Source organism: Triticum dicoccoides, chromosome 4A (assembly GCF_002162155.2).
Source record: "Triticum dicoccoides isolate Atlit2015 ecotype Zavitan chromosome 4A, WEW_v2.0, whole genome shotgun sequence".
Taxonomy (NCBI): domain Eukaryota; kingdom Viridiplantae; phylum Streptophyta; class Magnoliopsida; order Poales; family Poaceae; genus Triticum; species Triticum dicoccoides.
The window spans coordinates 493,386,885-493,398,912 of NC_041386.1; the positions used below are offsets into that span (position 1 = coordinate 493,386,885).

The 12,028-nt window shown below is 46.8% G+C and overlaps 1 protein-coding gene across 1 annotated transcript; it reads right to left on the minus strand.

The window, feature by feature from the left end:
* Positions 1-5,131: 5,131 nt before the first annotated feature.
* Positions 5,132-6,154, minus strand: LOC119289004. Its single transcript, XM_037568456.1, has 2 exons — positions 5,789-6,154; positions 5,132-5,704 (listed from the first exon to the last, which is right to left on the minus strand). The coding sequence occupies exons 1-2, from the start codon at positions 5,951-5,953 to the stop codon at positions 5,504-5,506; spliced, it is 366 nt and encodes a 121-aa protein (XP_037424353.1). The 5' UTR covers positions 5,954-6,154; the 3' UTR covers positions 5,132-5,503.
* Positions 6,155-12,028: the final 5,874 nt, after the last annotated feature.

Below are 12,028 nucleotides of genomic sequence, written 5' to 3' on the forward strand. Positions count from 1 at the left end.
CCATGGATTGATGCTTGTTGGTGGAGGGGAAGTATAAACTTTACCATTCTGTTTGGGAACCGCCTATAATGTGTGTAGCATGGAAGATATCGCCATCTCTCGGTTGTTATGTTGACAATGAAAGTATACCGCTCAAAATATTATTCATATCTATTTCAAAACCAAGCTCTAGCACCTCTACAAATCCTTGCTTCCCTCTGCGAAGGTCCTATCTATTTACTTTTATGTTGAGTCATCACCCTCTTATTAAAAAGCACCAGCTGGAGAGCACCGCTATCATTTGCATTCATTACTGTTAGTTTACATTGAGTATGACTTGACTGGATCTCTTTTACCATGAATTATAATGTCTAGTCAGTCCTTGATCTTTAAAGGTGCTCCGCATTTATGTTTTGCGGTCTCAGAATGGGCTAGCGAGATACCATCCTGTTATATCATATCATGATTGTTTTGAGAAAGTGTTGTCATCCGAGATTTATTGTTATTGCTCGCTAGTTGATTATGTCATTGATATGAGTAAACATGAGACCTAAATATTATTGTGAATATGGTTAGTTCATAATCTTTGCTGAAAACTTGAATGCTGGATTTACATATTTACAACAACAAGAGCAAACAGAGTTTGTAAAAGTTTTTCTTTATCACTTTTAGTTTATCAACTGAATTTCTTGAGGACAAGCAAAGGTTTAAGCTTGGGGGAGTTGATACGTCTCCGTCGTATCTACTTTTCCAAACACTTTTCCCTTGTTTTGGACTCTAACTTACATGATTTGAATGGAACTAACCCGGACTGACGCTGTTTCAGTAGAATTGCCATGGTGTTATTTTTGTGCAGAAATAAAAGTTCTCGGAATGACCTGAAAATCAACGGAAAATTATTTTGGAATATATAAAAAATACTGGAAGGAAGATCCACGTCAGGGGGGCTCCACCTATCCACGAGGGTGGGGGCGCGCTCTACCCCCTAGGCGCGCCCCCTGCCTCGTGGACCCCCTGACGCTCCACCGACCTCAACCTTGACTCCATATATTCACTTTCGGGGAGAAAAAAACCAGGGAGAAGGTTTCATCGCGTTTTACGATACGGAGCCGCCGCCAAGCCCTAAACTCTCTCGGGAGGGCTGATCTGGAGTCCGTTCGGGGCTCCGAAGAGGGGAATCTGTCGCCATAGTCATCATCAACCATCCTCCATCACCAATTTCATGATGCTCATCGCCGTGCGTGAGTAATTCCAACGTAGGCTTGCTGGACGGTGATGGATTGGATGAGATTTATCATGTAATCGAGTTAGTTTTGTTGGGGTTTGATCCCTAGTATCCACTATGTTCTGAAATTGATGTTGCTATGACTTTGCTATGCTTAATGCTTGTCACTAGGGCCCGAGTGCCATGATTTCAGATCTGAACCTATTATGTTTTCATCAATATATGAGAGTTCTTGATCCTATCTTGCAAGTCTATAGTCACCTACTATGTGTTATGATCCGGCAACCCCGAAGTGACAATAATCGGGACCACTCCCGGTGATGACTGTAGTTTGAGGAGTTCATGTATTTACTATGTGTTAATGCTTTGGTCCGGTACTCTATTAAAAGGAGGCCTTAATATCCCTTAGTTTCCAATAGGACCCCGCTGCCACGGGAGGGTAGGACAAAAGATGTCATGCAAGTTCTTTTCCATAAGCATGTATGACTATATTCGGAATACATGCCTACATTACATTGATGAATTGGAGCTAGTTCTGTGTCACCCTATGTTATGACTGTTACATGATGAACCACATCCGGCATAATTCTTCATCACCGATCCATTGCCTATGAGTTTTCCATATATTGTTCTTCGCTTTTGTTACTTTTTTGTTGCTATTGTTATCATCACTACAAAACACCAAAAATATTGCTTTTGCTACCGTTACCTTTTACCACCGTTACCACTACTATCATGTTACTTTGCTACTAAACACTTTGCTGCAGATATTAAGTTTCCAGGTGTGGTTGAATTGACAACTCAGCTGCTAATACTTGAGAATATTCTTTGGCTCCCCTTGTGTCAAATCAATAAATTTGGGTTGAATACTCTATCCTCGAAAATTGTTGTGATCCCCTATACTTGTGGGTTATCAGTACCCACGAGTGATGTGGAGTCGGGTTGACCTGGAAGGTGCCCGCGAGATACTTACGAGGCGTGGCCGAGCATTCTTAGCCCTTGCCGCAAGTACTCGAGACGGGGCGACGGGGTCATATCTTTCGTGAGTCTCTGTTCGCGACCGCACTACCAACGCACTAACGGTTTGGATATTTGATCCAAGGGGCCTCTGGCCTGATAGCACTAACCATCATGTGGGCATTGTATAGGCGTTATGCGTCGTATACATCAGCCGAAACTTATTAGACGTCAGCGACTGAGTGGCGCATGCCGGGTTGGACTGGTAAGCTCCTGCCTTTTTAAGGAGGTAACTAGGTCTACTCACCGGGCGCCCACGCAACGTGCAGGAGTTCCCGGGGCGATGGCCCAAGACCCCTGGGGGCATAGGTTTAGTCCGGCGTGCTTGACCTCTCTATTAAGCCTAGGTCGAGTTGCGGCCTATTGTTTGGCCGAGGCCGGGCATGACCCAGGAAAGTGTGTCCGGCCGAAGTTAATCGAGCATGGTGGGTAAGTTGGTGCACCCTTGCAGGGAAGAAAACATTTATCGATAGCCTGTCCAACGGTAACGGACACTTGGAATTGTATCCCGATCGATACAACTAGAACTGGATACTTAAGGTGATAACTGGATAGTATGGCTCTAGGATTGCTTTTTCGCAGGGAGTCGAGAAAGGATCTCTGGCCGAGGTTGATAACACTACTACTGCTTTACATTATGTTGATCTGTACTCTTCTATATGCTGCAAGATGCTCGAAGATGCTTGAAGATGCTAGTCTTCGATAGGCTAGGCTTTCCCCTTCTCTTCTGGCATTCTGCAGTTTAGTCCATAGATACAGCCCATTTTCTTTGATATAGATGCATACTTATTTTAGATCTGATGTAAGTCTTGCGAGTACTTTGGATGAGTACTCACAGTTGTTTTGCTACCTCTTTTTCCCATATACCCAATTGTTGCAACCAGATGACGGCTCTCAGGAGTCAGACGACACCACTGATGACTATTACTACCCCGAGGGTGCCTACTACTACGTGATGGCCGCTGACGACCTGGAGTAGTTAGGAGGCTCCCAGGCAGGAGGCCTTGCCTTTTCGATCAATGTTGCTTTTGTGCTAGCCTTTTTAAGGCAAAACTTGTCTAACTTATGTCTGTACTCAGATATTGTTGCTTCCGCTGACTCTTGTGTATTTGAGCTTATGTATTCGAGCCCTCAAGGTCCCTGGCTTGTAATATAAAGCTTGTATTATTTTAATTTGTGTCTAGGTTGTGTTGTGATATCTTCCCGTGAGTCCTTGATCTTGATCGTACACATTTACGTGTATGATTAATGTACGATTGAACCGAGGGCGTCACATAGCCGCCGGCATTTTCCGCACCTCACAGCCCTGCGGAACCCTAGGCAGTGCGATAGCAGTGGATCCCGGCCGAGACGGGATGGCGGCGGAACGTGTGGAGGCGGATGCGGCCCCAGACCCCAAGCGCGACATTGCCAAGCTCATCAACTATGTCGGGGTAAGCACTCCCCACTCTAGTTTCATTGTTTGCCTCTACCACCTTGGTGCTTCATGCCCGGTGTCGCATGGGTTGCGGATTTGTGTACTTTTAGATCGTTACGAGATCGAGTGCTCAGCCAGGAAAAGATGTTGGTTTTTCTCATGTTGACGAAGTGGGGAATTTTCGGCCTACCAACGCTCAATTTTGAGGGAGAACAGTATAAAGAAAAATGTGTTTTTCTCGAGCTCTAAAAAGGAAATTTCTGCATGTTTATTTTAGTTCAAGGGGAATGGTGGGATGATCAAACGCTAAGGCCCTCCAGAGATCACAGGCTCTGGCTTGCATCCATTTTACTGCTTCAGGGTGAGTAGATAACCAAGGTCACAAATGAGCGTCACAACCCTTTGAAAACTATGTGGCACTGTTCTTTCCACATGCCTCTGATAGGATAAGTTCATAAGTATGATGAGAGTCGCTTTATCATTTCTTTGATCAGACGTTAAATTTTGCCTCCTAGATTGCAACAAGAAGTTCATGTCTTCAGCTGGAACCTAGGACAGGGTTGAGCTCTAGCTTGATTGTGTAGTTGCGGCAATAAATGTTCATACATCGTTGAAAACATGAAAGCATAATAGTCAGACATGCAATGTTGCTGGGTAATTGTTGTGCCATGCATCCGTCAACAAAGGGCCACAGTGCATATTATTATGTTCCAAACCTATGCACAGTTCAATTTTTTGACGTGTGCTTGAGGAGATGTTTAACTTGCATCCGTTCAAAAGCTGCAACTCCGTTCATTTTAGTATGTTTCAAAGAGAAATGTCTAACAGCTCCCGGGTGCCCCTACACTCTCATAAATAGTAAATTCATATAAAATTGAAAAAAATCAAAAAAATCTGAAACTTTCAAGGATCAAAGATTTGATGTTCCTGCAAAGTTTTAGCGACAAATAACCTTTGTGGAGCCCTCACCAAAAAAACAAAATCACTGCTAAAAAATGTACATAAACTTTGAACAATGATTTTGTTTTTTATTGGAGTGCTCTTCGAATGTTATTTAGTAGCTAAAACTTTTCAGGATCATCAAAAGTTTCATGATGTTCAATGTCCCAAAGTTTCAGATTTTTTTATTTCTTTTGCATTTGTTTTGAATTTACTGTTCATAGAGGGCCGGTTAGAATTATCCAAGCTTCTCAAAACCTCCATGAAACCAACAAGCCATACCCAGTACAACTCAAATCTGTGTCTGGAATGGATGGGTTTTTAGTCCAAACCTACTCCCGCGTTCACAAATATAAGATGTTCTAACTTTTTTTTAAACCGGATGTATATAGATATATTCTGGGAGCGGATTGACAACTGTCCAGATGCCGGAGAGGGTAATACATACAAAGCCAGTCGCTGATAATATTTCAGATCCGAACCACAAAACGACATTTTAACATGAGGTGAACCGCAGAATCCGGTTCGCGCTTCAATAAGTGGCACATGCCGCAATTAGGCCAATTACGATGCTGAAGCCGATAGGCGGTCTAGACACATTCTTGCAGTAATAATGATTTCAACATATCCTCCTTTTGTTTTGGTTGAAGTAATCTTCACTCTGAAGCTTATAACACCACAAAAAAAAGGAAAAAAATTATACACATATAAGACTGACAGTGGCACTAACACATCTATTAACAAACACACAAGCACGACCACACGCGCATGAGTTGGACCCTTAAACATCAAATCATACACCTAGTACACACCACGTGTATAGGTCTCTCTTATATAACACTTCAAAGCATACGATGTGTGTCGTGTGGATGTGGTTAGTGCTCATGTATGTGGACGTCAGATGCTGAAGCGAGCCGACCAGGGCTCTATCTCTTGATCATGCTGGCAACGACGGCCATGCGCGGCCTCTTGCACACGGCGCGCAGGAAGAAGAAGACGCCGACGACGGTGGGCAGCAGAACGGCGGAGAAGACGACCTTCTCCACCCAGTCCGTCCGCGTCATAACCAGCGCCAGCAGCGGGCAGCACGCGACCGCCGTCAGCAGCAGCTGCAGAGGCACCCAAACCTGCAGCGGATGGAACACCTATGTGAGCCACACGTTTCCGAGTAGATATCTGTCGTCTATCTATGCGTGTGTGTGTGGGCGTACGTAGTTCGGCATCTTGCGATCGTCGTCGTCGTCTTCTCCGCCGGAGGCAGCGGAGGACCTTGGCCGGGCGCCGAAGTTTGCTGGTGGCGCAACGACGACGATGACTACGGACCCGGGCCTGGATCCCCTCTCCAAGTCCGGCGGCTCGTCTCCTTCCTTGGCCATCGGGCGACGACGACGGCGACGGCGCCGGACGCGAGTTTTTCGGGTGCCAACGACCTAGGTTAATAGCCTGTAACAACTTTCCTCTGCGATATATTATTAACCGAAGAGAGCAAAAACAAGCGGAAGCCCCTTGCGGTAGTATATGAGTATGGACGCCGGATCGAGGGCCAGCAACTAGATTCCGATACCGCGTTTAGTTAGAAATTCCGATGCCGCGTTTAACTAGATTCCTCCAAAAAAAAAAAAAGGCGCCGCGTACCACTTGGATTACTGTCTCCTCTCCTCACAAGGGATTGACGCAAGGGGATTTGATGTCTTCTCTCCTTTTTAATATAGTTGGTTGATATGTTGATCATTTTTATAGACAGGGTCAAGGAAAACGGTCAAGTGGATGGATTTGTGCCTCATCTGATTGATAGAGAAGTTTCCATTTTACAGTACGTTGACGAACACTATTCTTATAAGCAGCAAATTTTGCGGAGTATGTGGATACGGCTACGGCTATAGGGAAAGGTCATCTATAAACATTGTTATCGGTCTGCTAATCAAGCAGCTCATGTGTTCGGCCACTCCGATCCAATGCACCGACGACCACATTGCTACGATCGCCGCGGAGATGCAGTGACCCTTTGCTCACTTCGCTATCCCCTACCTCGGGTTGCCCCTCTCTGTTCGCAAGGCTTCTTCCGCGAGTTTGCAGCCGATCATCGACAAGCTTGGACGCAAGCTCTCCACATGGCGAGCATCCATGCTCTCCAAGGGAGATCGCCTATCCCTTGTGCGCCATGTCCTCAGTGCCATTCCTACTTACTTTCTCACCGCCATCGTCTTCAACACCACTGCCATCAAGAACGTGAACCGGATCATCTGAGGATTTCTTTGGGCAGGATCTGATAAGGCCAACGGTGGCCAGTGCCTCGTCAACTGGCAGCGCGTCTGCCGACCCATCTCTCTGGGTGGCCTAGGCATCCGTGACATTCAACGTACAGGCATTTCTCTCCGTGTTCGCTGGCTTTGGCTGCAGCGTACTGACGCCTCTCGTCCCTGGAGCCACCTCCATATCCCCCATGACGCAGACGCAAGTGCTATTTTCAGAGCCTCCACGACGTGGCAGCTAGGTTCTGGAGATGCTTGCAGGTTTTGGACCGACCACTGGATCGACGGCAGGTCTGTGGCCGAGATCGCTCCCCTTGTTCTCGCTCTCGTCCCCAGGCGTCTTCAGAAGGAACGTTGTGTACGTGACGGCCTACTTCAGCGCTCTTGGGTGCGGGACATCAGAGGGGCGCTTGGGCCGGCAGCCATGGTGCAGTACGTCGAGCTTTGGCGCCTGCTGCAGCACACTCTTCTCACCAGCGAGCCAGACAAGCTGCGTTGGCGGTGGACTTCCTCCGCTACTTACACTGCGAGTTCCTGCTACAAAGCTTTATTCATTGGAGCTTGTGAAGACCCCTTCTGGCGGCTCACCTGGCGTCCTTGGGCCCCCCTACGAGTCAAGTTTTTTCTATGGCTAGCCATGCAAGACCGCTGCTGGACCGCGGAGCGCCTCGCTCGCCGCGGACTGCCCCATGACGGTGCCTGCGTCCTGTGCGACCAGGAGGAGGAGACCATGCACCATCTACTTGCCGGATGCTCTTTCTCTCGCCAAGTTTGGCACGAGATCCTCGGTTGGGCACGTGTGCCCATCGGCCTCCCTGCCCCGGACACGCCTTTTCAGCTGTGGTGGCAATCCTCTCTCGACCTCGCGTCGAGTCCTATGCGCAAGGGTCTATCCTCCCTCGTCATCCTTTCTGCTTGGTGGATTTGGAAACACCGCAACGCCTGCATATTTGACGGAGCGACGCCATCAGTCACCTTCACCTCTGAGACCGTCAAGGACGAGGCACGCCTGTGGGCAAAGGCGGGCGCCACCGGACTACAACACGTTCTCCCCGGCGCTTAGCCTCTAGTTTAGGTAGTGGGGCTGAGCATCCCCCTTTCTGTTGTGCTCCTTCGCTTGTACACTATGCCTAGTGCGTACATGGACTCGTTAGCGTTGTAACCCCATGCTTGTACTCCTTCTTCTATCAATACAAAGATACGCGGCTTGCGTATTCGTGGGAAAAAAAGCAGCTCATGTGCTAGCGAATCATAGTTATTGTAATAAGATCTTTTCTTTTTGGTTGCACGAGCCACCTGACGTTTTGGTCAGCAAGCTCGCAGACGATGTATCTATTATTTGATTGTAATAAAGATAGTCATGATGACTTTTTCTATAATAATAAAAGGCGGCGCCCTTATTTGCTTGTGTGCCACGTTGTTCCCCTGTTACATTTGTTGTGTCGATGGTCCGCCGCGTTTATTCGAATTTGAATCAAATAAACGATTAATGCTGGACTTCTTCGAGAACAAATTGCACGCTGCAATTGAATTTTGCAGGACACACACAGAGTTAACATCAAATCTATTTCATCGTGGCATTGCACTTTATACGAGTTTTTTTGGAGTAGCTGAAACCACTAGTTTTGGAAACCCGATTAAAAACTATGAGCGGAGAACATAGGAGCTCCTCCCCTACAAAATTAGGGTTCCTCCGCCTTCCGTCGGCGCTGCTGTCGGTCCGGCTTACCTCCGGTGGCCTTAGGACCATGGGACGCGGTGGATCCTGGCCCTTACTGTGTCAGGCTTCGTTTTTTAATGTGTTTTCAAGTTTTGTTAGGGTTTGTGTCCTGCTCAGGATGGCGAGACGGCGGCGACTCCCTGAAGATGGAATAAGGTTCTCCTCGCCTAGTCCCCGTTTTGTTGGTGCATCTAGTATCTTCGGTGGGCGTGTGGAAGTGTGTCTCCAGCGGATCTGCCTTTGGTGGATCTACTCGGATCTGTTCGGCGTTCGTCTAATTTTGTGTGTGTCTTCATGTTGAATTCTTTCGGTCTATGCTACTCTTCATCAGCGGAGGTTGTTGTTCTGGTGCGCTAGTCCTATGGGGCCTCATCACGACGACTTTTCGATTGTCTACTATAACAAGTTTTGCCCAGCTCCTGTGAGGAAGGGACGATGACAACGGTGTGTCTTTGGCTCGCTTCAGTACTTGTAGTCATCACTAGGTTGTCTATGAATCTGAATGTAATTTATTTTTTATGGTGTTTGATGTACTGACATGATTAAAGATAAATAGATTGAATGTTTTCTCACAAAAAAAGAAAAAATTGTGAAATTTCAGTACTTTTAGGCATCGACGTGAAAAAAATGCCATATAAACATTTACTAGTCTTTTTTTCCTTGGACACTCCTTGATAAACACTTCCTAGCTGACGTCTGACATGATCAATTCAATGTTGAACTTTGCACTTATTTCCTTCTCAATGTATACAACCATGTAATGTTAATGAAAATTGTCATCTATTTTATTTCAAAGACACGTCTTGATAAGGTTCACTGCTGGAAAAGCTCGCTCTATAGTTACAATTGACACCGAAAGAGTGATGACAAAGCGCAGTAATCTATGAAACATTGGATACGCATAAGCCTTTCATGTTTTATGTAATCCAATTGTCAAATCAGCAAGTGATGATAAAGAATTCAGTTGTGGATGGTTGCGGACATCTAACCGATAGTGTGTAAGTTGTGACTCCAGGTGAGCCTCCTCCTGACTAGAAAAATATGTTGGATAGAATTTTTACACAAGCCTGCGAATCGTTGACATGTCAAATGACTCATGCCTTGGATCCAAGGGTGCAGAGAGTGTCATAAGCCCTGTAGTCTGAACGCTAAAACAGTCATTTAGCCCAACCAGCTGCCGATCTATTGCCACACTGAACACATCTGCTGAAAGAACATGCGGTGCCCCCATGTTTGGTTTTGGTAATTGATGACAATCTCTATGGACTAATGGTTTCCTTGAGTTATATTTGAAGGTTTTGTCCATAGGCTTTTCTTGGAGTGCATGTGTTGTTTTCAAGGAGAGTTTGTGTCGACCAAGGTGTATTCAAGGAATTATCCAAAGATTGGTCATGTGAGAGTTGAGCTTATTGCAAGCATGTCTTGAAGAAGAAGATTGTGTGATCATTCATGTCTACCTTCAAGACATCATCCAAATAAAGAGAATTGGAAAGGTTCAAGGTTGATCAAGACTAAGTCAAGAGTGAATCAAGTTGATCAACTCACAAAGCGCAGAAGATGTACTGAGAGGGATCAAGTGACCCATGGTATGGTAAGAGTTGTCAATTACGCTTTGTGTACTAACCCATGGTCTTCGTGAGAGTTCTTTGTGGGGTTAGGTTGCGGTGTGCAAGTTCAAGTGAAGCATCACGAAGAGATCAAATGCTTGAAGCTTGCCGTCCTTTGTGGTGATAATGGACTTGTGAAGATATACGGAAGAGTGGCTCACCCATAGTGGAGTATGGGGGAGCAATCAACTAGTCTTCATCGAGTCAACACAATCAAGAAAGGTGGTCCAACTTGAGGGAGTCAAGTTTGTCATCATCTAGCTCAAGTGGACCATGTGCAAGGCAAAGGTTTGCCCTTGATAGGTTTACTATTTTACCGGTCTCATGATGGTAGTTGGGAGACCGGGTTATAGGATTGATTGTCGTACTATCAAGGGGGGCTCTCGATGAGTAGCTTGATCGTATCGTTCGTAGAGAGCTCAAACCATTGCATCCTTGCATCATTTTTCTTGGTTCTTGTTTGGTTCTCTTTGTGAGTCTTAGAGCTTATGGTCATCTTGATGACAAGCTTGAGTTCATCGAAAACGAAGTTCGCATGCATCTTCTATGATGTTTTCGATGTTGGAGGTTTTGCCGATTCTTCTCAGTTGGAGGTTTCACTCCTCTTTTTGTTAGGCATACCTCCCCTGCATCTTCTATCATTTTGCTGTTTTGATGCTACTCGTCGTCTTGTTTCCAACAAGCTTGAGTTTGCTCAATTTGGAGCTCATATGCATAAGTTATGGTAGTTCTGGTTTTCTTGAGTGTGGTTTTGTCAGGGTCCCAGCGGTAGTACCGTGGTACCCAGCGGTAGTACCGCTGAGGGGTCACAAGCGGCAGTACCGCTCCCCAGCGGTAGTACCGCTGAGGGGTCACAAGCGGCAGTACCACTCCGCAGCGGTAGTACCGGCGGTGACTCTGCAGCAGTACTACCGCTGGCTTACCAGGTCCCTACCGCGTTGATTCGAGGGGTCTTTTTCTGTGTCGGATTGTGCGGTACCTCGCTGCGGCAGTAGTACGGCAGTTCCGCTCCTTAGCGGCAGTACCGCCCTTCCTCTGCGGTAGTACCGCCCGGTTCCCTCTTTCCCTTTACCCTTCGCTCTGCGCGGCAGTACCGTCGAAGGGAGCGGTAGTACCGCTGTCTCCTGCGGTACTACCACCCCAAGGTTCATGTTTTGTTGCTCTTTTCCCCTGTTTCTTCCGCCTGAGCGGTAGTATCGCTTGTGTGCGGGCTGAGCACATAACGGTTGGATTTTCCCCCTCCTATAAAAGGGGGTCTTCTTCCCCAATGAACCTTATCCTTTGAGCTCGTGTTCTTCCCCCATTGTTGACCTTCTTCGAGCTTGCCAACTCTCAATCCCTCCATGGATTCTTGCTAGTTTTTGAGGGAAAATAGAGAGGAGATCTAGATCCACATTTCCACCAATCACTTTCTCCTCTATGTGAGGGGAACCCCTTGGATTTAGATCTTGGAGTTCTTTGTGTTCTCTTTCTTGTTCTTCCTCTCATTTCCTCCCTAGCATTAGTTGCTTCGGTGGGATTTGAGAGAGAAGGACTTGGCACTCCGTGTGCCCTTGCCATTGCATTTGGTGCATCGGTTTGAGTTCTCCACGTGATACGTGGAAGTTACAAGTTGAGAAGCTTATTACTCTTGGGTGCTTGGTACCCTTGAGCTTGTTCCTTTTGGGTGCTTGGGCGCCCTAGACGGTTGTTGGTGTTCGGAGCTCAATCATTGTGGTGCAAAGCTCCAGGCAAGCATCGGGGTCTCCAATTAGGTTGTGGAGATCGCCCCGAGCAATTTGACGGGTACCGGTGACCGCCCCCAAGGGTTGCCAAAGTGTACGGGTTCGGTGACTGCCCCCAAGGGTTGCCATTTGTACGGGTTCGGTGACC